The sequence below is a fragment of the Saprolegnia parasitica genome (assembly GCF_000151545.1).
Source record: "Saprolegnia parasitica CBS 223.65 unplaced genomic scaffold supercont2.173, whole genome shotgun sequence".
Lineage (NCBI taxonomy): Eukaryota > Oomycota > Saprolegniomycetes > Saprolegniales > Saprolegniaceae > Saprolegnia > Saprolegnia parasitica.
The window spans coordinates 3,624-28,091 of NW_012156567.1; the positions used below are offsets into that span (position 1 = coordinate 3,624).

At 60.2% G+C, this 24,468-nt stretch overlaps 7 protein-coding genes across 7 annotated transcripts; 2 read left to right on the plus strand and 5 right to left on the minus strand.

Moving 5' to 3' along the window:
* Positions 1–919: 919 nt before the first annotated feature.
* On the plus strand, positions 920–1,848 carry SPRG_15034 (hypothetical protein; the record flags this gene model as incomplete). The annotated part of the gene is made up of 2 exons (XM_012354637.1): positions 920–1,041; positions 1,101–1,848. 2 exons carry the CDS (start codon positions 920–922, stop codon positions 1,819–1,821), a joined length of 843 nt encoding a protein of 280 aa, XP_012210027.1. The 3' UTR covers positions 1,822–1,848.
* A 7,435-nt stretch (positions 1,849–9,283) lies between these two features.
* SPRG_15035 (hypothetical protein) lies at positions 9,284–9,729 on the minus strand. Its single transcript, XM_012354638.1, has 2 exons — positions 9,405–9,729; positions 9,284–9,357 (listed from the first exon to the last, which is right to left on the minus strand). Exons 1-2 carry the CDS (start codon positions 9,678–9,680, stop codon positions 9,298–9,300), a joined length of 336 nt encoding a protein of 111 aa, XP_012210028.1. The 5' UTR covers positions 9,681–9,729; the 3' UTR covers positions 9,284–9,297.
* Positions 9,730–10,693: 964 nt separating this feature from the next.
* SPRG_15036 (hypothetical protein) lies at positions 10,694–11,940 on the plus strand. Its single transcript, XM_012354639.1, has one exon. It carries the CDS (start codon positions 10,716–10,718, stop codon positions 11,895–11,897), a length of 1,182 nt encoding a protein of 393 aa, XP_012210029.1. The 5' UTR covers positions 10,694–10,715; the 3' UTR covers positions 11,898–11,940.
* Positions 11,941–12,240: 300 nt separating this feature from the next.
* Positions 12,241–14,996, minus strand: SPRG_15037 (hypothetical protein). The gene is made up of 5 exons (XM_012354640.1): positions 14,793–14,996; positions 14,150–14,740; positions 13,931–14,099; positions 13,500–13,885; positions 12,241–13,442 (listed from the first exon to the last, which is right to left on the minus strand). The coding sequence occupies exons 1-5, from the start codon at positions 14,949–14,951 to the stop codon at positions 12,282–12,284; spliced, it is 2,466 nt and encodes an 821-aa protein (XP_012210030.1). The 5' UTR covers positions 14,952–14,996; the 3' UTR covers positions 12,241–12,281.
* A 262-nt stretch (positions 14,997–15,258) lies between these two features.
* Positions 15,259–18,722, minus strand: SPRG_15038 (hypothetical protein; the record flags this gene model as incomplete). The annotated part of the gene is made up of 3 exons (XM_012354641.1): positions 15,259–15,281; positions 15,337–18,652; positions 18,705–18,722. The coding sequence occupies 3 exons, from the start codon at positions 18,720–18,722 to the stop codon at positions 15,259–15,261; spliced, it is 3,357 nt and encodes a 1,118-aa protein (XP_012210031.1).
* Positions 18,723–19,554: 832 nt separating this feature from the next.
* Positions 19,555–21,905, minus strand: SPRG_15039 (hypothetical protein; the record flags this gene model as incomplete). Its single annotated transcript, XM_012354642.1, has 5 exons — positions 19,555–19,953; positions 20,005–20,529; positions 20,553–21,072; positions 21,120–21,297; positions 21,353–21,905. The coding sequence occupies 5 exons, from the start codon at positions 21,903–21,905 to the stop codon at positions 19,555–19,557; spliced, it is 2,175 nt and encodes a 724-aa protein (XP_012210032.1).
* A 384-nt stretch (positions 21,906–22,289) lies between these two features.
* Positions 22,290–23,884, minus strand: SPRG_15040 (ste/ste11/ste11-unclassified protein kinase; the record flags this gene model as incomplete). The annotated part of the gene is made up of 5 exons (XM_012354643.1): positions 22,290–22,425; positions 22,483–22,701; positions 22,759–22,905; positions 22,955–23,070; positions 23,121–23,884. The coding sequence occupies 5 exons, from the start codon at positions 23,882–23,884 to the stop codon at positions 22,379–22,381; spliced, it is 1,293 nt and encodes a 430-aa protein (XP_012210033.1). The 3' UTR covers positions 22,290–22,378.
* Positions 23,885–24,468: the final 584 nt, after the last annotated feature.

The window sequence follows — 24,468 nt, forward strand, 5'->3', positions numbered from 1 at the left end:
GCGTCGTGCACCGCAAGCCGCGGCTGTGCACGTTCCCGCGCTGCAAGCAGCTGGCGCTCACGCGGGGCGTGAATACGACGCAGCTGTGCGCCGACCACACTCAGACGATCCAGCATAGTACTAGCATGGACGCGCGGCCAGCGCCTCGTGTCTAACTTGATAAGAACGACCATGTGTCTCGAAACGCAGAGGCATCGCAGTGCCAAAATTATGGCGACGAGCAGTTGCATCATGCGCCGATGGCACCCAACATGATGATGGCTGCACTGTACTATAGACTTGTATGCAGCACCATGCACGGTAGAAGCCAGTGGGCTGGTTTCAACACGGTCGCTCCTACTCTTGACGGCAACAAGCCGCTTGAAAACTCGCTTTCTGCACGACGCTCGGTCGCTTTGCGGCGTGATCCAGTAGTTAAAACGCGAATACTAACTGTGTTGCACCAATCTGCAAGTAGCTTTTGCACAGGTGCGTGGGTGCTCCTGCAGATTGATTTGTACATGGAAGGAGGATCGGCTGGCGCCAAAGATTGCATCATCGCACAGGGTTGTTCTTAGATCGCTTCGAGTGGATTTTTGACCAATCGCACACCCGGAATCATATACAAGGACTCGGATTGGCTACAAGGGGCCAATCCGCGCAGCACCGTCTCGCGTAAAAGCAGAGTACTATCGGCTGAGAATCTCAGCAGATACTACACTGCACGTATCTCAGCCTGCGATGGCTGCTACGAGAAGAGTTGACGAGGCCACTCAAGCTGGACACACACGTCCCTGCCTTGATAGTCACAGGAGGCTTTTGTCGCGGCGCCGTTGCCACATGTTGGCAACAGGCAACCATTTTTTGTCACGTTTCCTGCCGACTGGATACTCCAGAATAAATGCCACGTTCATGTGGACCGCCATTCCACGATTGTAGTATGCCCAGCGACGACGAGTCCGAGTACAGCCTCGGCGACGACGACGACGCCGGTAGCTTGGACTGGGCCATGTCGTCCGACGCGTTGGGCACTTTTGTTGACGATGTGGCGTCGGCGCTCTCGTAGGCTCCACGATCTGATCTCTTCAACGCATGCTCATTTCCCCTCTTCTGCGAACTAGTCGAGACAATGCCATCGCTGCTGCATTTGGGACGCCATCAGCGCAACAGCAACAAATGTCCCCGCAGCGATTGCACAATGCCAAGCGTCCGGTCAAGACGTCGCCTCCGAAAGAGATCCACGGGCGGTGTCTTACGCCAAACTGCCCGGTCGCCCTCACGTACCGAGGCTTTTGCAAGGCCCACGGAGGCACTCGGCGCTGCAACGTCGCCTACTGTCCAAAGGGCCGTCAAGGGGGCGCTCAGTTTTGCATTGCGCATGGCGGCGGCAAATGCTGCAAGACAGACGGCTGCGTGCGCACGGCGCAGTCGCGCGGTCTCTGCAAGGCCCACGGAGGCGGCGCGCGCTGCAAGAACGACGACTGCGACAAGAGCGCCCAGCGCGGCGGCTACTGCCGGTCGCACGGCGGCGTCCAGCTCTGCTCGGTCGCTGGGTGCCCGAACGGCGTGCAGCGAAGCGGCAAGTGCGCCAAACATGATATCGTGCGACTGTGCTCGGTGAGAAACTGCGGACAAACCGACCGGGGCGGTGGGCTCTGCGCGACCCACCGGCGCAACAAGGTGTGCAAAGTCGACGGTTGCAATCGACTCTACGTGCGCTCGACACTCGGCCTCCCCGTCGACATGGGCTTCTGTGCCATGCACCAGCGCGCGCTCGACCCGTCTTCCCTACTGGAGACCTACGACGACGACGACGACGACCAAAGGGATGCACTGCTGTAGCCAACCGGCTCAACCGTCGCCACCCCGCGCTCGGTAGCATGGACTTTCTTGAACGATAGATCCAGGCCATTGTGGCGCACAAGCTCCTTGCCGCCATGTGGTTCTATATCTTTCCGGGCAGTTTGATTACTACAATGTGTTTGTGGCGTCGCGTGGAAGTGCTGGGTGGAAGGGGCAATCAATGAGAGCGTCGTTTCCAGGGCTGCTTCAATGAGATCATGCCTCGATTATTTCGTGCGAGCTTGGGGGGTTTGAAGACACTGATCGCGCCGTCCTAGTAGCGGGCAGGAGGTGGGGGTCTTGAGGAAGCTGTTCGAGCACGTTTTGTGGGCGTTGGGGGTACATAGAGCCAGGACGACGGTCTGATGCACAACCCATCCAAATACGATTCTCCAATTGAATTTATTTAATGATTTACGTGTGGTGCCTCCTGGATCCGACCTTTGCTCTGCACCTACTATCTACTTGATTCGTCGCGCATCGGGCACCGTGTTGCATTAGCGCGACTGCGTCGGTGGTGGTTTGTGTCAATTCCAAACCAGATGAACAGTAGCTGCAACGCAATACGTTCGACAAAAATGGGATGCCAAATTGCAATCGCACACATCCCGGCGGTGGCCGTTTTCAAGGGACAGTGAATTATGGTGAATTATTCCCGTGCCGTTTCCAACGCATCAACAGTGCCTCCCGCTCATGAATTGGATGGTACACATGTTTATTTCTCGGAGCACCATCATGCATAACGTTGTCGTGCATGGGATATGCCTGCACGGTTTGTCAACAGTGTAGCTGGCCCGACAGGTTTCTAACAAAATGCGATTTATGGGTGCGTACATCCTTTTGTTCAAGCGTTTTGAACGGTGGGCCCTTGGGGTTGCTCGACCACTCTCTCGTTTACAAGGTGGTCGGCAAGAAAACTTGAAGGTTCGTTTGCCTCCCATCGTCTCGGCCGCCCGCCCATTCGCATGCGGGCCTATCGTAAATATTGATAGAACCAATCAAATCCGTGTCTACATGATTCGAAGATCCCATTGGTGGGAATGGAAAGATACTAGCACCTTCAACATGGACACAGACTTGAACCCATATGCTGTACGTACTGACGTTATGGCGAGACCGGTACCGTAGAATTGTTGGCACTTGCACCAAGTCCAGCATTGCGTGGAATCCATGCGTAGCGTTATTTGTATGGGCACCTGCACGAATCACAGTGCTGGGTGGGTGTGATTGATTCGACGGCAGGTGCGAGCCCGACACGCTTTTCGTGTCCAGGTCCTTGAGTGCACTACGATTACCGTTCATCGTCAGCGTTGGCTGCTGCGGCTTTGCTGATTTGACGGCGGGCTCAAGAGCCAATAGCAGACGAGCCAGCAACGTCGGCTGAATAGTAAACGTCGTTCGTGCGGTGTTCTCAACACGCGGTAGGGCCAACGCATGTCGACACCTGTGTCGTCACTGCTCCCGCATAAGCCGCGACCTGGGTGCACCGTTGGGTCACTTTGTCTCCTCGACGATGGACGTACCAGTGATTGTACTCGATACGGCGCCAAGGTCCGAAAATAGTCGGAACGAGGTCATGGTTTTCCGCTCAAGGGTAGAGGCGAGATGTGGCAAGGAGCTGTGACTTTGCGTCGATCCACAAACGCGTATACAGTAGTAGTGCAACCATATACTAGTACAGTGTATGGGCGTATTTCGCGTTAGCTTTATTACAAAGAGTTCGCATACGTAGAGACGAGCAATCTCCGTCTTCTTCGCTCGCTCGCCGGGTCGTGGCTGCGCAAGCGGCGGCGCGGGGGCTCGTCTTGCTCTTCTGTGGTCGTCAGGGGGCTCTTGTGGATGCGGGTGAGGCGCGCTGCGTAAAGGTCCTTCAAGTTTTGCCGCCGGTGGTGAAGCTACGCAGTTTATTGAGGTCATCCAGAGACACCAGCGACTAAGGCGGGGTTAGCGACTGGGGGTCGCGGTGCAGGACGATCGGCAATGTGATCTTGGTGCGGCCTAAAAACGGGGCACCTCGGGCGGGGCACAGAAGCGGGCGGTGGCAATGTTGGCAGGGACGTCTTGCTTCAGGCGCACCACGTGGCCGAGCAGGCACCAGTGCTAGCGGGCAACGATTTCGCTCAGCGGGACGCAGTCGCAGCGGTCCTAGAGCGCGCCGTCGGCGAGCGTGTTCGGGTGAAAGATAACTAGAAGACGATGCAGCTGCCGGCGATTGAAGCTGTCAAGGCCCGCCAGAATCGTCGGCATCGATGCTTGTTTCTTGCTCGTTTGGGCAGAATGGGGCCAGAAGAAAAAGGAGATAACCGTTTGGTTCCTGCCGACGTACCTCGGGTCTTGGGCAGGCACGGACGCAGCAACAACAATGACATTCGACGTTGACGCAAGGAGGATCCGAATGTGGTCTCTTCTTTAGAGTCGCACGAGAGAGCCCGACGTGTCATGACGACGAGGCATCATCCGCGTTGACCTCGCGGTGTGGCAGCACTGCGGCCATTTACGTTATGCAGAATGATAGAATGCACAATATTGTCTATCCTTCATTACAACACTGCGAGGTTGGAATCGTATCTCGCCTGCCTTTCGTAGGACTCGGAACCATGACCTTGATGGCCAAGAGTACATTGGGAAGAAGGAAATGGCGTCATTTTCCCGTGGTACGGTAGCCGGAAAGGGTGCAATGGTGCAGCACCTGCGCGTAGCATGTCTCGGCGCGGCTGTCTACGCGGGCGTCGTCGTCGCGTGCGCGCCTCGATGCGCTAGCGCTGCATTTAGCGCTCTTTGAAGGCAACTTACGCGACGTGCAGCGATGGCTGCGATGCCACCCGACGCATCTCTCGCCGCGGGCCGTCGACTGCGCGACACGGTGTGCTCACATGGAGCTTGGCGAAAGGCACGTCGGCGGCGGTCGACTACGCGGCCATGATCGGCCACATGGGGCTGCGCACGATCCTCCTCGCTGGGCTCGTATCGGGCCATGGATGCTGCCGCGACACATGGCCATCTCGAGATGCTCTGGCACCTGCACACGCACACGTCGCTCAGCCCAAGTCTTCGTGCGATCGACGGCGAACGGCCACTTGCATACTGTCCGCTTCCTTGACGAGCATCGGACGGTAGGTTGTTCCGTGGGCGCCATGGACGCTGCCGCCGGGAACGGCCACCGGAGTGCTGTGCGCTATCTGCACACGCACCGAGACAAAGGTGCTCGGTCCTTGCGATGGACTCGGCGGCCGCGCAGAACGGCTAATTAAACGTCGTCCAGTGGCTCCACGCACACCGCGTCGAAGGCGGCGCCGAGGCCGGCGTTGTCGAGACGCGGGACGCGGGCTTTGAGGACAGTGCAGATTTTATGCGGTCGCATTGCGATCTCCGCGTCGAGCGCACATCGGTGGCCGACGGCGATGAGTTGGATGCGTCGGCCGACGACCCTAATCACCGACGCTGATCCGTGTTGTAAGATCATATTCATCTATTCCTGGTAGGAACGTTTACGTGGTGTACCAGCATCCCAGGGGATTAATTCGGCGTGTCGTGTCTCAATACGGCCAACCCATTGGCTATAATTCTAGATTGGCTGACCAATTAAACGCAGTTTCATTGGTCTCAGCCAATCGCATCGCGCGGAACGTGTCCTGTCAAGTGCGATTTTGGAGTTTCTGTTAAGTGCTGTCACATGATTCACATTATACTCGATTTTGTAAACATTAAGTATGACGCACTTATCAGGGGTACATTTATAAGTGCGTCGAAGCCGCACCTAATAGAGCCTCTCAGCGCGCGTTGATTTCCGGACAGCGGAAGCGCGCGGAGACGACCGTCATGGCAAGGACACCCTCTAGAACCATGGGGCATCATGGGAAGCAGGTGAAGCCACGAACGGTGGACGAGGCGGAGCCCTTCCAGAGCGGCAAGCGCAGAGGATGCAAGAGACCCGAAGGAAGGCAAGACTCGCGAAGCGTGAGCAATCCGCCGCAGCGACCTTATCGACGGAGGCCAACTCGACTCATGACGAAGGCGTCAAAGATGCTCTGGAAGTGCCAGGTGACCCAGATGACCCAGGTGCGATGCCACGTTGAAGACTGCAGCAAGCGACGACGGCGCGTTGGCCCGGAAAAGTCTGCGCACCGCAGCGCAGCGAAGGTCGCGCGTTGACTTTTGTCTAGGCCAACGCGCCGTCGTCGCAAATACTGGTAAGCAGTGCTTCGCATTCAAAAGTTCAACTGTGGCACGTGGGCCCTGACGCCAACGAGCCTTGCGGGCCTTGACAGCTTCCATCGCCGACAGCTGCACCGCCCTCTAGGTATCCTTCACCGGAACACGCTCGGCGACGTCGCGCTCTACAAGCGCTGTCATAGCGTCCCGCTGAGCGCGATCTTCGCCCGCCAGCGCTGGCGCCTGCTGGGCCACGTGCTGCGCATGAGTGTAGAAGTCCCTGCCAACATTGCCGCCGTCCGCTTCTTTGCCACGCCCGATGCACCCCGTTTTTAGGCCGCACCAAGATTACGTTGCCGATCGTCCTGCACCGCGACCTCCAGTCGTTGACACCGCCTCAGTTGCTGGCGACTCTCGAGGATCTCAACAAACTGCGCAGCTCGCCCCCGACGGCAAAGCCTGAAGGCTTTTACACAGCGTGTCGTCATGGGCCTCACCCGCGGCCGCAAGCGCCCCCGGGCGACGACAGAAGAGCAAGACGAGCCCCCTCGCCGCCGTCTGCGCAGCCACGGCCCGGTGAACATATAATGAAGAAGAAGATTGCTAGTCTCTACGCACTGGTCTCTACGTATGCGAACTCTTTGTAACAACGAAGATAGCGCGAAACACGTTCATATATATATTCAAAAGTTCCTACCAGCTCACCCCGCACGGGACCTGTTATATATATGAACGTGTTTCGCGTTATCTTCGTTGTTACAAAGAGGTCGCATGCGTCTATTGTCAACGAAATCCACACGCGAACCACGACGATGGCGACCGCCTTTGTACCACGTAGTTGGGAGTAGCAAGGGAATTTTATGGCCTTGGTACAGCGCTGGACCCCAAGTGTCGTGAGACCTCTGATGACGGGATCGACCTCCTTCTATCGACTTTTAGAGGCCTTGAACAATATTTACCACGGGCACAATGCAAGCCGATGCATTGCCTGGCGAAGCCCTACATCGAAGGCTATGGAGACAGCTTGAATACAAATCACATCGTAGTATTCAAGAAGAGTTAATAGCTACTCTGCTTTGTGCCCAAGGTGTGCAGCTGTGCCTTAAGGTCCCGGATTTCTTTCGAGAGCTCTTGCGTGCGTCGGAAGAGTGCGCTTGCCGAGGGCCCTTCGATGGTGGTTTCCAGCTCACAGACCGCCGTCGCGTTGGCCTCTTGGGTGGCTTCGGCCGTGACCGCCCGCGTCTCGAGCACGTTCGTGTCACTCTTGGCTTGTGTCAGCTGTGTCTGCAGCGACGCTTCCAAAGCACAAGGACTTTGACAGCGACATTGAGGTGGGTCTTGGTGAGCCACCGGCACCACCAGACCTGGTCGCTGCCGCAGAGCTCGAGTAAGAACGCAAGGTTTACGAGGCGCTCAAAGCGCAAGCCGACGACGCAGCAGCCCGCGCCGCATCGAACGAGTTGCGCCTCGAGAATAAGATTTTGAAGCTCCTGTCGACCATCAACGATCTCTCCGCCAGCGTCAACGCGCTCTCGTCGGACAAGTCGGCGCTCGCAAAGGCCAAGACGAAGCAAGCTTCACTCGCTTCGTCAACGTCACCGCAAGCAGGACAAACCACACACACGGCGGCTGCGCACTGCGTCTTCGTACTTGTCTCGGAACTCGGCCCCTTGGCTGCGAGGGTGGCAGTGGCATCGGCCAGTGCCTTCTCGTGGTCGGCCGAGAGGCGGCGTGCGACGTCTGATGCGCTGTCACAAAATCGGATTGCAGAGCAGAGACTTCTTGCTCGTGCTGCGCGGCCTGCACCTTGAGTGTCTTTTCGTGCTCGGCGCTGAGAGCTCGGAGATCGTCTTGGTGGTCGACATGCGTGGTCGTCCGTTGCTCCTGCAGCTGCATATAGCAGGCGCAACGTTCGTCACCGGTGTGCGACGCTGCGCGGCGGTGGTTGAGCTGCGGCTGCTCGCCGTCAGTGGTTATCTTCCCGTCGTCGCGGGCGCTGGCGTCGACCGAATAGTCGGTCGCACGCTGGCGGACAATCGTCGGGGTCGTGCTGCGCCCGAACGCGGTGGTACGCGAACCTTGGTTCGTGGCCGCTGTCGACTTTGGCTTACGCATGAGGGCATCTTGGGCTGCCAACTTGGTATCGGCGAGCTTTGCAGCGCGCTCTGGTGGTAGAGCGGGTCGTAGAGGGACATGCGATTTCGATTTCTGCGGCACCGAGATCACTCGCGCCGCGCCATCTCGGAGCTTGAGATGCAGCTGCAGGAGCAACAGACGACCACGCATGTCGACCACCAAGACGATCTCCGAGCTCTCAGCGCCGAGCACGAGAAGACACTCAAGGTGCAGGCCGCGCAGCACGAGCAAGAAGTCTCTGCTCTGCAATCCGATTTTGTGACAGCGCATCAGACGTCAGCGAACGTCGCACGCCGCCTCTCGGCCGACCACGAGAGGGCGCTGGCCGATGTTACTGTCACCCTCGCAGCCAAGTGCGCCGGCATGCAGCCGCTCACCGCCGAGGGCTGTAAAGGCGTTCAAGCCATCGCCGCGCTGCGTGCACTTGGTGTTTGTATCGCACGCTGGAGAAGCGTGACCTGCGACGCTGCGTCCTGTCAATAGCGTGCGAGGCGGCGCGCTTTTGTACTCTCCGCGGCTGCATCGCTCTCGTCGTGCTGGCTGCCGCTCGTCGCTTAGCCGCCTCCAAACGTCAATGGCATCTGAAAAGATTCGGAAGGCGTTAATTGCCCCGATATAAAGTATTTCCATACCAGAATAGATTGTAGCGTGTTAATATTCCCTGACGTGGCACCCTGTCAGTGCGGAAGGATTGTCGCCACAGCATTTGTGGCTGGCGATTCTCAGTCTCTCTGCGACGAGTACAGTACTGCTCTTGTAGCTAGCTACACGAAACAGGTAACTCGTGGGCTAGGCCAACGTGCGCCGCCTCTAAAGAGAGAACGACGACGCATTCTGCTCGAAGTTCAAGATGCTCCTCCGCGCATCCGTCGAGGTGCTCTCGTAGCCACGGGGTCATGCGCCAGCTCCATGCTATCGACCGCACATTGAGGGCTTTGCGTGTCCAAGTTGTAGACATATTCCTTGGACGAAAATTGTTCCTACAGGGCCATGCGGTTGGCGTCGCCGCCTAGCATACCTGCTCCGTGTCGTCGCCGGAGAGGCCGCGGATGCGCTCCTCGAAGACCGTGTCGTCCTATGACGGAACCTCGCCCTGGAGGTTGACCTCGAACGTCTTGTTCCTAACCGCGCTCATGCTGCTGCTCGACTCGTGTCATGTTCGGCTGGCAATGGCCTCTGGTAGTTTATTCAAATGTAAAATTCAACATTCGGGTTCCAGCTACGGTCGTCGACGTTGGTTGTCGTGACCTAAGCGTACGTTGTGGAAAGACGCTGCACAACCGTCCACATAGTACCTGGTGCTCACGCACAGCGCGACCGGTCGATAGCACGACGAGCGCGTCGACGCGGGCGCCCCAGCTATTGAGCGGCTGCGTCGTTCTCAAGGCGTCGAGAAAGGTTTGGATGGTGGCGGCGTCGCCGTCCAGTGTCATCTCGACCGTGTCGCGTGACGGCGTCTTGAGGTTCGTCGCGCCGCCGGCGATGCCCCGCTTGGTCATGGCGCGGATGATCGTCTGGCGGAACATGACCTGCTGCACGTTGCCCGTCGCCTTGGCGTGCACGACCACCATCGCGTCTCCGGATACAAACGGTCGATTGGACCGGATGACGGAAACCGCTTCGCCAGATGGTAGTGTAGTCGGACGATCTTGGCTCCGGGACGAACGACGACCTTTGAGCTCTCGGGTCTCCTCGTGACAGCGTCGCAGGTGGAGAGGACCGAGCACGTCGTCTATGAACGGAGTCGCTCCATGGGCACAAGTCGAGCAACACCAGCACTGCGAGTCAATAAGAACGTATTCGTGGCCAGCACCTGGGACTACTAGTAGGCCAAAGCAGCGAGCGCCAACAAAGACGTCGGGTGTGACCATTCGGCTCGACCACGCTTTGGTTCTCCCTTGTGGTCTCCAAGTACTCTGCGTGAAGGGTCGAGAGAATGCCTCCGTGGTCGAACATATGCAGGAAGTCAAGAGCGTTGAAATGCGGGTCGTTGGATTAGTTCTGGTCGACCGCCGTCGCTACATGAGGTGTTTCGACTGCCATGTACCAGCTTACTCCTACCACTAGTCTGGTATCGAACCTTGTCCCAAGGATGCGGGCAGCACTGCATGGAGCGCACTGATACCTCGAGGCGAGAGTCGTAGCCTAGGCAATTGAAAGTACGTATGTGCAACGACGCTGCGTCCACGCAGAGAGGACGGATGCAATGTATGAAATGTGTGCCAGTCCGAGACGACTTGTCTTGATGATGATGTCACGCTTTGTAGCGATCTTCGGTCGCCGAACTGGCGTGTTGAGGTGACCCATATGCCAGAATGTAGGTTTTCCTGGTTTTAGACATGGCTTTCAAGGACCCTGCGTCGCATTGAAATAAAAACCACGTTTAAGGTTAACGAATCGCATGTTTTAACGTATCGGCATAGGACACGAATTCTACCTGGCTTGAAGGACACGTTCTTTGGACGCCGGCCCGGGCCAATCGGCGCAAGTCTCCAACTTGGCCGCTGCCAGCCACGTCCTCGACCTCGTCCTCGTCCTCGTGCGACGGAGGCCGCCGGCGTCGGAACATATCCACTCTACCTACCGTAACCACAGGACCTCGCAGCATGGCCTTTGTCGTCACTGCCACCGACGCGCTGAAAATAGCCTGCGAAACCACGCCCATGACACACGAGCGCCAGCCCCGGGCCGGCCGGCCGCGCCGCAAACCCGCCGCCGACCGAGACAACCAAGCCGACGCCGGCCTCGCAAACGACTTGGCATCGCTCAAGGTATCGCCGTCGTCGTCGACGTCGACAGCGTCCTCGACTGCCTCGACTTCAACCTCATCCAAGAAGCCGGGCAAGAAGCGTCCGCCCAAGGCGAAGGCCAATGCAGACGACGCGCCGCCAGTCGCGCGCGCCCTCAACGCCAATGAAATGATGCTCATGCAATCGCTCATGGGCGGCTTTGGTGCCAGCTCTACCGCTGGCGACAACAACAACAACAACAACAGCCACAGCACGGACGACGACGAGCAGCAACCCGCACTCGAAGCCGCGGCCAAGCCACCGAGCAAGAAGGCCGCCAAGTCGTCGTCGGACCCCGTTGACAAGCGCGATTTCCTCTTTAGCGGGCTCCCCGTCGCTGTGCGCAGCCAGCTACAACTCGACGACGTGGCCCAGTACAGCGTGACGGACATGAAGACCGCCGCGCGCATCTCGCACTTCATCATGACGCTGCCGGGCTTGACGCCCAACAGCGTCATCACGGACGCGACTGCGTGCGTCGGCGGCAACACGGCGTCGTTCTGCACCTTCTTTCGCTACGTGCAAGCCGTCGAGATTGATCCGACGCGCTTCCGCATGCTCGTCCACAACATGCACGGCGTACTCACCTTTGTCAACATCCAGTGCTACTGCGCCAACTACGTCGACGTCGCGCAGCAGTTCCTTCAAGACGTCGTCTTCATCGACCCGCCGTGGGGCGGCCCCGAGTACCGGACGCGGTCGACGGTCGACTTGCACCTTGGCGAGACACCGCTCGCCGACCTCTGCGAGCGCCTCGTCGGCCGCACGCAGTATGTGGTCATCAAGGTGCCGCAGAACTTTGACATCGAGCGCTTTACGTTCCGCGTCTCGGGCACCGTCAGCTACATTACCCACTTTCGCAAGATGGCCATGGTCGTCGTCGACTACCGCTTTGTCACGGACGCAGACGGCAACAATGCGGCGCCTGAGGATGGCAACCATGCGGCGACTGAGGAAGGCGACGGCAACAACGCCCCGGACGCTGCGCAGGACACGTAGCATGGTGTGTAAGCCGAGCAATTCGAACGCCTGTATCTCTTTGCCACTTGGCTCTAGACGCAGAACTGTAGGATTTGATTGCAGGCACTTGCGTGTGATCAAACTGCCTGCACGATCGCATCTCGGCGGACGAGCGTGCCACGTCATTTGGACCATTGTTGTGCAAACTCGAGTATCCATGGAATACTGCCACCAACAAATGGCCCGCCGTGACCGCAATGACGGCGATGGCACGCGGTGTCATGACGAAGGTCGCATGACGCCACGTGCTGTCCGCGTCCGTTCTAAGTGTCTATCAACGTCGAGCGCCTCGTCCATCGCAGCAGCTTAGACCAAGGTAGAAGCAAAACGGAGAATTTGTATCAGCACAAGAAGCATCGCTCGCTAAAACGACCATTGGTTGGCGTAGTACGAGTGGCGCTGCTGCGGGTCGCTGAGGAGGCGTTTGAGTGTGCCCACGAGGTTGGCGAGCAAGAACGCGTCAAAGTCCGAGAGCACGCAGCGCTGGGGGTAAATGGCGTAGCCCGCCAGCTGGAGCAGCTTGAGCGTCGAGGGGTACGCCTGGAGCACGGCCGCAAACGCATGGTCCGATCGGTTCAGAACGCAAAAGTCCGACTCTTCGCGGTGCGACAGGAGCGACGAGAAGGTCGTCACGAGCGCCTGCAGGATCGCGATGCGCTCCGGGGTGCTCGGACACTCGGCCTCGAGCTGCGCGAACGCTCGGTGCGCGAGGCTGGCTTGGATGTCGCCGCCGCTCTCGTCGAGCTTGGCCGTCTGCGATCGCATCGCGTTGGCGGCCACCGGCGGCGGGGACGGCGCCCACACGGCCTTGGGACCCGACTGGCTCTGTGTCGGTCGCAGTCGCCGGCTCGCGTGCGGCAGCGACGGTGGCGGCGGTGGCAGCGGCGCCGACGTCGGCTCCTTCCAGAGACTGCTGCTCACCGTGCTCATGGCTGCTTCGCTCGACCGCAGGGCGGCCTGCCGCGCGAGCAACGACGCTTTCATGGACGCCGGCATCGGTGGCGGGAGGTGCCGACTTGCCGACGTCGGCGGTTTGCTCGGCGGGTCGACCACGATCGGTGTCGGGCGTTCCATCGTCAGAAACTCGGTGCCAATCTCGCTGATGGCCAAGTCGTCGTCGTCGAGGTCGTGATTGACGTTCAGCTCGAGATGAAAGTCACTGAGATCGTCGCGAGCGTCGGCCGTCGATAGCTGCAGTTGCTGCAGGAGCTGGTGGTAGTTTTGAGGGGCAAACGGACACTCGGTGTCGTCGGTCGCGCTCGTCTTGAAGCTCGCGGTCGACGCTTCGTCGTCGACGTCGCTGCTGTCATAGAGCGGAAACGCGTACGGGTGACCCGGCGGGTCCTCGGGCGCGGGCTCGGACGACGACGACGACGAGGCTGGCGACGGCACGGGTGGCATGGCCGGCCATCGTTGCATCTCACGCTCGCGGCTCGAGACGCTCGACTGGATCGCGAGCTGCGTCGCCTTGATGCGCTGGGTAATCTCCGCCATCGCGTGCTCAAGCGATGGTGGCTCGGCGCGCTAAGAGGTACGAGCGACCGCATGAGATCGTGTCGTGAGAATGGCCAAGCTCTCTACCTCAAAGGTATCGCGCAGCGGGCGCGGGTGGGCGAGGCGGCGCACGGGCGCCGCTTGATTGTCATCGTCGTCCTTGCCATCATCAAGGTCATTGTCATCGAGGTCGCCCATGGACGCCGAGCGCTGCGACCGCGTCCGTCTCGTGACGGGCGACCGCACCGTCGACGTCGACGACCGCCGGTACGCGAGTCGTTGCGGCGTCACGGGTGGAGGCGCCAACGACGCCCCGTCGTCCGTGTACACGGACGACTCGAGCACCGAGTCGGAGAGCGGTCGGTGCACCACACCGTGGGCGCGGGCGTAGCAGACGTTGCAGATGCGGACGCGATTCGGTCCCGCCGTCGGCGTCTCGACTTCGCGGTACGGCGCGCAGCTCGCGCAGACCACTATGCCATCGTCGTATCTTGGCGCTTTGATGTGCAATATTGTACCTTCGCCGCACTGGCGGCAGTGATGACGCCGGCGAAACATAAAGTTGCGCATGCACACGCTGCACGTCTTGCGGTCTTCGTCGCGCACCCAGCGCCAGCGCTCGACGAACGGCAATTTCCCGAGCCGGCCGCGCTCCAAGTAGCTCTGCAGGCCTCGAATCGCCGTCACCTAATGCAGTTGATACTTTGATAGTACGTTGCAAGCGCGATGGCACGGACCCGCCGGCGCATGACGTCTTCATAGTCAGCACCGCCGCTCGCGCCCATGATCGTCGCGCTCTGCACTTGGCAGAACGACGTGACACGGACGTGGCCGTCACGGTCCGTGGGCGCGATGAGGATGCCGGTGCGCAGGAACGCGTCGCGCGTGAGGCCGTACGGGCCAAAGTCGGGCACTTCGCCGTCCATGGCGACGGACTGCTGGATGCAAAAGCCAAGCAGCGAGTTACTCTCTTTGCGAATGCCAGCGTACTCGAGGAAGCAAAAGTCGCTGCCACGGCCGCCCTGCAGATTGCGCGCCGCCAGCGCACACCATTTCAAGCTCGTGTAAAAGTAGTTGGGGCGATGGAGCTTCTTGCGCGGCAGCGTGTGGAGGCAGTAGCCGTCGAGAAAGTCGTGGCCGTACACGCTCTTCATCATGCGCCGGTAGTCGTCCGTCTTGGGGACCGCCAGCACCGACATGACTTCGGGCACGCTCGCCTGGAGCACGACGGACGCGCGGTACAGAACACAGGCGTGCGCGCGCTGCGAGTTGGCCTCGAGGTCCACAAAGTGCGCCTTGAGGACATGGCAGCCGTCCGCTGTTTGGCCCTACGGCGTCGTCAGCATCAGCATCCTGCGTCGTCGGTCGGTAAGTCCTTACCTCGCACGGCGTCCAGCTGAGCGTCTGCGTCTGCCGGCCATAGAGAAGGTCCGTCATCAGCCGGAGCTTGTCCTTGGCGAGCCGCCGCAGGTGCAGCTCGTCCGCGTCGTCGAGGTGCACGGGCGGGAAGAACTTGTTGGGCACCGGCAGCTCGAGCATCTCACCAAGTGCAATGTCAGCAGCCTGTCTCCAGCTGGCCTGTCTCTGCAAAAAAATGAAAACAAAAAAAATGAATCCCAGACCCCGGGGCACCGGCGCAAGCTGCTGCTTGATAAGCTACGGAACCCTGATTCCCTTTTGACGCGCCTCATCCACGCAGCAGCCGATCCACGCGGCTAGCGTCTGTTCTCGGTCATACAAGCAGAGTCTCGGTCATAGACAGTGCGCCCGGTCTCGACCAGATCCAACACGTGGTAGAATACAAGTTGTTGGCAGAATAGATATGGACACTAAATAGCTGGCGGCATTAGCACGGCACGGCGCGGGGCGCTGCACCGAGCCAGGACGAGGAAGGTTCTTGGGGTAGAGCGGTCGCTGCGCGGACGATCGCGTAGATGTGCGGCTGCAGCGTCGGGGAAGGCGTCGCAGAGCGTCTCGAGGTGCTGGCGCCCCGCCGCAATGTGATCGGGCCGCAGCCACATGCGCACAAGAGGCTCGAGGAGCGCGATCGCGCTGGGTTGCCACGCATGGTTTCTCAGCGCGTGGTGCAAAAGAGCTTTCTGCGACGCTGGCGCCTCGAGCCGCCACATGCGCTCGTCGTGCAAGACAGACGCCACGCAGCACCAAACGCTCGTCGTCTCCGCGGCCCGCGCCACGTGGAGCAGCGCCGTGTACTGGTCGAGGCAGGCCGCACTGCTTGCCGCGTCTTTGGCGGCGGCGTGCAGAGCGTCGAGCAGCGACGGCGCCGTGGCTGCCACGGCGGGCGCTGGTTTGGCCATTTTGCGCACACGCTGGACGACTTGCTTGCTAAACTCCATGCCCATGGACGCTGCGACGACGGACCGGACAGTGCCAAGCGCCTTTTGCGTCGCCAGCGAGACGGCCATGGCCTTTACGCGTGCGTCCATCGCCGGCGAGAGGAGCGACTCGAGCGCGCGCGGGATGTGTTCTTGGCAGTACGGCTCGGCGGCCGCGATGGCCTTGGTGCACGCATCGAGCTTGGCTTGGCCGACGTAGCGCCGGACAACTGCCGTGATCTTCTCGGCCGTCGTCTCGTCGTGCGTCACGCGCAAGGCGATCGTGTCCATAAACGCGTTGGCCGACGGCACGACGACGGACGGGCCCACGAGCTGGCACACGTTGGTCATGCTCGTGTCCACGACAAACTCGATCGTTGTCTGCAGCGACGGATACTGCTTGTAGAAGGCGCGTGTGAGCGGGTCGTCCGCCATGGTCGGTGTCGCTTCGTCTTGGTCCTGGTCGTCGTCGTCGACATTCTTGAGCAACGAGAGAGTGAGCGGGCGCACTTTGAGGCGGCGCGTCGTCGTCGGCTTGGCCGGGCCCTGCGTCAGCGTCGCTTGGAGCTGGAGGAGGAACGCACGGAGGGACGGGACGTCGGGCACGCAGTGGGCCAGAAACATCGAGCTCGCGAGGTACGGGATGGCGTCCAGACCCGACATTGGCGCGTCCAGCGCGATAGTCAAGCTATCGGTGAGCGGGAGACTGTCCAACACCGACGGCTGCAGACTCAGGCGCGTGCTCGCGGTTTGCAGAAAGGCTTCGAGCTGCAGCCGAAGCAAGAGCCCGTTCTCGGACCGACAGCTCTCGAGGCGTGGCGAGAAGAAGAGCGCACGGACGTGGGCGACCGCCGACTGCACATACCTCGTGGCACACGCGATCGGATCGCGCAGAATGAGAATGCGAAGGTACTCGAGCAGCCACGGCAGCGACGCCATGAGCGTGTGTTCACTGACGCACCGACCAAGCGCGGCGCATACATCGAGCGGCGCGCGGACTCGGTTGCGCATATCGATCGCTTGCTTGCGGGCGCACTCGATCGCCACGTTCGTGGGCGCGCCAAGGCTGTTGACGTACGGGGCGACATGGACATAGGCGAGAAACCGCGCGAGAAGACGAGCCTGGAGCGCGTGCAGCGTAAACGTCTTGCGGATGGAGGACGAGGATGAGGACGACGACGAGCCTTCGAGTTCGAAGAGCTGGGCTTCGAGGACGGTGGCGACGAGGCGCGTGAAGAGGGCGTGGTTGGTCGTCTCGAGGAACTGCGCAAAGAAGAGCTGGTTCTCGGGGAAGAGCTCGGCCATGTCGCTTGACGCAGTGGCCGATGTGTGCAATGATGACGAGGGCGATGGCGATGACGATGATGTGGAGGAGGACGACGGCCCTTTGTTGGTCGCAAACTTGGTGCTGTGGGCGGACGGTCCGAGCTTGGCTTTCGGTGCTTGCTGGGACGTAAAGCGCTGGTGCAGCTTCCGGAGGCGATCCGGGTTCTTGAGCTTGTCGTCGTGCATGATCTTTTCCACGAGGTCCACGTCGTGCTCGCCGACCGGGTTGATACCGACTTGACACAATTCTTGGACGAAAAACTGCGCAAACCACCAGAGGTTGTTTGCGCTCACATCGTCGAGGACCGACGCCATTTCGTTGCGCAACGACGCGACGTGGCACACTTCAATGGACGTCCGCTGCCTCTGCCACTGCCGCAGCAGCGACAAGAACGCATCGCGCGCCTTCTCGCGGTTGCTAAAGAGGACGGCTTCGGCCGGCGACCGAAAGTGCAAGCGCGAGTCCGTGTCTTCGCAGAACGGGACGGCAAAGTCCCGAGCCGAGTGGCCGACGACCTCGATCGGCAGCGAGGTGCCCACCGCTTGGCTCGCCACCGAGCGCGCGTCTTCGTACGCCTCGAGGTACTGGAGAAACCGGATCTGGAGCGACCGCGCGACGTGCAAGGCCGCAAACGTGTCCACCGCGAGCTTGAGGATCTCGGGCCCGAAGAGCTCGAGTGTCTCGGGGATCGTGTAGAACACGGCCAGCGCAAACTCCTTGGCCTCGGACGCGTCGTGCTGCAGGAGTGTAAAGAGCCATTGGACTTCGTGTGCTGAGAGCGGCACGAGCTGCGCTTGGAAGAGAAAGCTGTAGAAGAGAGCCATGGGCGTCGGCGCGACCATGGGCTCGAGCTCCTCCGCGGGTTCGTCATACATCTCGGATGGCATCTCGTGGTCGTGGTTGCTCTTGTGGTTGTTGTTGTTGCTGCTGTTGTTGTTGATGGAGGCGGCGGCAACGGGATGGTTGTGCTGCGGCGCGTCTTGTGGCTGACGTGGAGCGATCGTCGTCTGGATTGGCGCGGGCTTGTGCGTGACGCTCGTCAGGCGCGTCTCAAACTTGGACAAGACATCGTTGTTCATCTGGGACGGAAGGTGCGACTTTTCGACGGGCGTCGACGTAAAGATCGACGACGATGACGACGACGGTGTCGAGACGAGCGACGGCGTCGCCACGAGCGTCGACCGGATGCGCCGCTTGTCCTTTTGCACCTTGGGTTTGGACGCCATGATGTGCACAGTGGCGGTCGACGTCGTGGGTGCATTTAGCGGTGGAAAGTCATGGTTGGACCATACCGGTGTCTCATTTTGCGTGAGCGAGATGCGCTTCTTGGTCGGTGGCACGTTCACAGGCGCCGGCGTCGCCTCGATAGGCGTCGTGTCGGGCGTCTTGAAGTGGCTGCGGAGGTAGTTGAGGTACGCAAACACGAGCTGCTGCGGCGTCAGCGCGCGGACGTGGCGCGCGTCCAGCTCGAGCGCTTTGGCCAGCGACGCCGATGGCTCGAGCTTGGTCGCCGTCGCGTGCATGTCCGAGACGGCGTTCTTGCGCAGCCAGCCCTCGAGCACATGGCGCTGGTCAGCCTTGCATGCTGCCCAGACCGCGGGCCCCAGCACGTCCTCGATCGTTCCCAACTCGGTTGAAATCGGACATCGGACGCGAGAGTTGCGAAATATGTAAATTTGAATTCTTCGATCGGCTCAACCGGACGCTATCCGGACACTGGCTGCGGCCCAAAATTCAAATTTCGAGATTTGGCGCGCCTTCTGCCCAGCTGGCAGCGTGGCCCGAGTGGCTCTGGAAGCCTGCGACAAGCCCGTTGCCGGCGACGACCGAGGCGCCATGCATGCCAGTACCTGGTAGCTCCATGGTACTAGCGACTGTTATTACCCTTAGCTTTTTCTACGCGGTCGGCTACTACCGACGTCGTACGAGGTGTGCTGGTTCAGAAGCGTTGTTGCCGTGGGCAGCCCACCATCGCCTAAAGCACCGTCGTCGTCCAGCGATTGCAAGTCCATGTTGTTGTTGTTTCTGGCGCATGTACGGCATCGTCTTGACGCAGAGACGATGGGAGAGAGATGTCTGTACATGGCAATCGTCGTGCAAGCTGTATCAGGACGGTTTCCTGTGGCCGTGCTACATAACGATCCGAATCAAGCTACACCGTATAGGACCCCGCTTGCCTCACCGCTGTACGATCTCGTTTGCGTTGCCTCATGGCAGTGTCCAGAAAGCCATGGCAGCGATGCTGAGGCAACCATCGGCGAGCTGCGTTTCACTCGACGTGACGTGGCCGACATGACATGTACGCCGCCAAGCCGAGGTTGAGACATCGCTTGCCGATCCCGGACGGTGCACAATCCGACGACGGCAACCAAGATCCTTGCCAACTATCCAATCGCATCTATCCAAAAGGACCGATCCCGCAGCGCCAAAAGAATCCAAGACTCCAATATCCAATTAGTACTAATACATGTATTGCCACCTACTCAAACACGAGGGCCTCGATACCCGAATCCACCGCCTTCTTGGTCGTGACGCGGACGGTGTCGCCGGCCTTGTAGCTGCCCACCAAGATGCGCTTCGAGAGCGGCGTGAGCACGTGCTTGTGGATCACGCGCTTGAGCGGGCGCGCGCCGTACATGGGACTGTACCCTTCGTCCGCGAGCCACTGCTTGGCGTCGTCCGAGACAACGAGCGAGAGCTCGCGTTCTTCGAGGAGCCCGCGCACTTCGTTCAGCTGCAAGTCGACAATCGACCGAATCTGACTGCGCCCAAGGCGGTTGAAGAGCACGGTCTCGTCGATCCGGTTCAAAAACTCTGGTGCGTAGTGCTGTCGGACCACATGGAGGACGTCGGCTTCCGCATCGACGCTCGGGGCACCCTATGCAGCACACTTTTTATCAATGACCTCAACCAACATCCAGCGGCGTACCTCGGGCAAGGTTGCCAGCAGCTCCGACCCGAGGTTGCTCGTGCAAATGATGACGGTGTTCCGAAAGTCCACGAGGCGCCCTTGCGAGTCGGTGAGGCGGCCTTCGTCAAACACTTGCAGGAGGAGGTTGGACACGTCCCGATGGGCTTTCTCAAACTCGTCAAAGAGCACGACTTGGTACGGCCGCCGGCGCACGGCCTCGGTGAGCGCGCCGCCTTCTTCGTAGCCAACGTAGCCGGGCGGCGCGCCAATGAGCCGCGACACCGAGTGCTTCTCCATGTACTCGGACATGTCGATGCGCGTGAGCGCCGACGGGTCCTGGAAGAGAAACTCGACCAGCGCTTTCGTCAGCTCCGTCTTGCCGACGCCGGTGGGCCCGAGGAAGAGAAAGACGCCGAGCGGCCGCGTGTGCGAGTGGAGACCGGCGCGCGCGAGCCGAATGCAGTCGCTGACCGCGGTCACCGCGTCGGCTTGGCCAACCACGCGCGCGCCCAGCGACGCTTCCATCTCCAGCAGCCGCTTCTTCTCCCCGACAAGAGGTTGGCGACTGGAATGCCCGTGGCTTTGGCCACCACGGCCGCAATGTGGTCGGCCGTGACGGCGTCGCCAAGCAGTAGCTTCGGGTTGGACGGCGACACCTCGGCTTCGGCCACGTCGTCGGCCTCCGACTCGGCTTCGAGGCGCGGAATCACGCCGTGCTTGAGCTCCCCGGCGCGGGCAAAGTCGCCGCGGCGCTGGGCCATTTCAAGCTCGCGACGGGCTTCCTCGAGCCGCTTCTTGGTCGACTTGAGGCTGTCGAGGCGCGTCTTCTCTTCTTGCCACTCGGTCGTGAGCTCGGCGAGCTCGCCTTCCATCGCGGCGAGGTCCGCGTCAACGATCGCCTTTTGCTTGGTCGACGCCGCGTCGTCTTCGTGGCGCAACGCTTCCTTCTCGATCTTGCGCATGATGATGCGGCGCTCGAGGTGCTCGATGGCTTCCGGTTTGGACTCTTGCTCGAGGCGCAGGCGCGACGCTGCTTCGTCGACGAGGTCGATGGCCTTGTCGGGCATCTTGCGGTCAGCAATGTACCTATGCATACGCGTAAGAAGAGAAGGAAGAAGACAAGATGAACGCACCGATGGGCGAGGTGCGCGGCCTGGACGAGCGCGTTGTCGGCGATGCGGACGCCGTGGTGCACCTCGTACTTCTCCTTGAGGCCGCGCAGGATCGTGACCGTCGCTTCGACCGACGGCTCGGTGACCAGCACCGACTGGAACCGGCGAGCCAGCGCCGCATCCTTCTCAATGTACTTGCCTACAGCAAGATGATCACGATCTCTTTTCTCGTGGATATATTGGCGTCGTCGTACGGTATTCGTCGAGCGTCGTGGCGCCCATGCAGTGAAGCGACCCGCGAGCGAGCGCAGGCTTGAGCATGTTGGCCGCGTCCATCGTGCCGTCGCCACCGCCCGCGCCCATGAGCATGTGCAGTTCGTCAATGAACAAAATGACGTCGCCGTTGCTGCCTTCGACGTCCTTGAGCACGCCCTTGAGGCGCTCTTCAAACTCGCCGCGAAACTTGGCGCCGGCAACGAGCGCGGCCAAGTCGAGCGCGACGACGCTCTTCTTCTTCATGCTCTCGGGCACCTCGCCGGACGCAATCCGCTGCGCAAGGCCCTCGGCGATCGCAGTCTTGCCAACACCGGGCTCGCCGATCAAAACCGGGTTGTTCTTGGTCCGGCGCGAGAGCACCTGCACCGCACGGCGGATCTCGTCTTCGCGGCCAATGACCGGGTCCAGCTTGCCGTCGCGGGCCATGACGGTGAGGTCGCGGCCGTACTTGGCGAGGCTCTCGCCCTGCGGCACGTTCTCCGGGTTGACCCACGAGGCAAGGCCTCGGTAGACGACGCCATGGCGGTGCATAGGCACAAGGCGGCGCGCGAGGAGTCGTGTCGACAGCATCTGTGTATTCTGCGGCCACTTTGAATCTGACCGCACTTGTGGTTGAAGCCGTCGCAAACTCAATTTCGCCCGTTTTGAGTTTCGAGCATTCGAGAATGCGATCGAAATCCCTCGGCCGTCTAAACACACGCAACTTGCAGTGCCATCGCAAAGACATGGCAAGCCGGCAAGCCATCCATAGCAGCAGCGTCCCACATGCCAACGTATCGTAGTACGTTCCAGTAGCGGCTGCAGTTCCCACCAGCCTAGTCTAGGTTTGAAAGAAACTTTAATGAAGATTTTCGACTTACGGTACTAGAGTGCTTACGTAGGCCGTACACTTGGTATACTTCAACACCACCAATGTCCACGTACTTGAGTATGTATTACTAGTGTTTACGGACGGCCACTGTTAAATATCGTCTGCGCAGTCTGTGGCAACCTTGATTGACATCTCAGCGCAGGAACGGATGCGCGAGCAGCTCGGTCGCCGTTGCGCGCTCTACACAGCACAACACAGGATGAGGTCGTGCATCCCGTCCTTTCGTCTCGAGAGGACCCCGCGCATCGATGCAGAAGCAGCGCGCCAAGAACGCTTTGGCCAGTGGCGGCAAGTCGGCGGGAATCGGCGGGCTAGACGGCTTGACCGCCAAGTGGTACATGACCGACAAGTGGTTCGTATTCGCGGGCCACGGGTGGTGCGCGGTCGCCATCTCGAGCACGGTCGCACCGACGCTCCAAATATCGGCCTTGCAGTCATGGCCCGTTTGCTGGACGACTACGCGCATTTAGCATCGTATGATCTTACCACGTAGCAAGCGAATGTGCCCTCTACCTTCGGGCGCCATCCACGGGACCGACCCGCGGATCGACCGCAAGCTCTCCTCCAAGCTGTCGGTCGTCGTCGTGGATGGCACTTGCTTGGAGCAGCCAAAGTCGGCGAGCTTGGCTTGTCCATGCTCATTGACCAAGACGTTGGCGCCTACGCTAGCATCAGACGCAACCAACTCGACGATGAAGGATTGACGGACCTTTGATGTCGCGGTGGATGATGCCTTTGCTGTGGAGGTACGCGACCCCCTCGAGGATTTGGCGCGTAAACTTTTGGATCATTTCGACGCCAAACACGCCAAACTGCGCCAACATGCTACGCAAAATGATAAAGGGCCTGGGTGTCAAATCGCTCGCACGACCCACCTCGCAATCGATCCGTTGGGGACGTACTCCATAAAGATGTAGAAATGCAAGTCGTCGCGGTCCGTGCCTTGGTAGCGCACAATGTGCACGTGCTGCAGCTCCTTCATGACGGCGATTTCTTCGCCGAGCTTGGCCAATTTTTTCTTGTCGTCGTCGTCGTCGGTCCCGATACCGAGATCGATGGCTTTGACCGCGAAGAGCTCGCCCGTCTTGCAGTTGAGTCCTTTATAGACTTTGCCAAACGTGCCCTCGCCAATGAGCTCGCCCTTCTTCCACTCGATGCGCGACCGGTGCCACGGCAACGACGTCGCCTTCCGAAACACCGGCGACTTGGAGAGCTGCAAGTCAAGCTTGGTCGTAAACGGCGAGAGAAGCGCCAGTGGCGAGAGCGACGCAGTGAGCGTGGGCACTGCCTTCTCGCCCGACAAGCGCAATGGACGACCGTACCCTTGCCGCTCGTGGGCGACGATGGACGGCGCATCGTCGTCGTTCTCGTCGTCGAGTTCGGGCTTGGCGCTGTCGAGCGAGTTGCCGCGCGGGCGGGTCGGCGCTTTGGGTGTGATGGCATGCGTGGCGCCTCGGGGCGCTTCTCGGATGCGGCCGAGGCGTAGTCGCTCATGCGGCTGCTTCTCGTCGAGGGCGGCGATTGACGACGACGACGGTGGCGACGTGATGTGGCCATCGTCCCCTTGGTTGTCGGTGGCGGCTCCGCGCGGGCGGCGAGGCGATAAGGAAGGGCGCAGCTGTATATCGTCGTCTCTCATTCTTGCTTGGGCTTAGGCGTGCGCGTTCATAGAGCTCTTCTGCACACCGTCGCCTTGCTGCTTGTCCGTCTCCGGTTCCACGCGCCCCTTGAAGATTGCTGAGTCCCGTTTCCACTTTCACCCGACGCGTCGGGTAGGAAATCCATTCGACGGTAATGCAGGCTTCGACCTTTTTCAGGCATCCTTGGAATACCCGTAATACAGTACTGCGGCACTGCGGTCGCCTATATGCGCTAGGACCGACGTCTGCTTCTGTCTACCATACACCTTCCTGCTAGTAGTACAGTGGAATACATCATCCGTGAATGCGGCGTGGCGACCTGTCGTGGGCCGGTTGGGCACCCGACGCCATTTTCTAAGCGACAAGTGAGCTGGTCCTACGGCGCCTTGAAGCAATTCGTACCTGTGTACGTACGTTGCTGCCAGCGTATCAGGACGCGGTGCGTCGCGACGACTCGTGGCGCTGCATCGAATCATGGCGCTCAACTATTGCATGAGGCGTGGCCAGCTGGTTGCCTTGTCGGGTAGGAACGCCGGGTCATGGAAAACCCCCAAAGCCGAATGGCATCCACGCCCGTGTGCTT

Coding starts and splice junctions, on each gene's coding strand:
- SPRG_15036 (XM_012354639.1), top strand. CDS start 10,716: ATGGCCTTTGTCGTCACTGCCACCGACGCGCTGAAAATAGCCTGCGAA.
- SPRG_15037 (XM_012354640.1), bottom strand. CDS start 14,951: ATGCTCGAGCTGCCGGTGCCCAACAAGTTCTTCCCGCCCGTGCACCTC. Junction 14,741..14,792: donor TCAGCTGGACGCCGTGCGAG/GTAAGGACTTAC, acceptor ACGACGCCGTAG/GGCCAAACAGCGGACGGCTG. Junction 13,886..13,930: donor CTGCCGCCAGTGCGGCGAAG/GTACAATATTGC, acceptor ACGATGGCATAG/TGGTCTGCGCGAGCTGCGCG.
- SPRG_15035 (XM_012354638.1), bottom strand. CDS start 9,680: ATGGTGGTCGTGCACGCCAAGGCGACGGGCAACGTGCAGCAGGTCATG. Junction 9,358..9,404: donor GCGCTGTGCGTGAGCACCAG/GTACTATGTGGA, acceptor ACGTACGCTTAG/GTCACGACAACCAACGTCGA.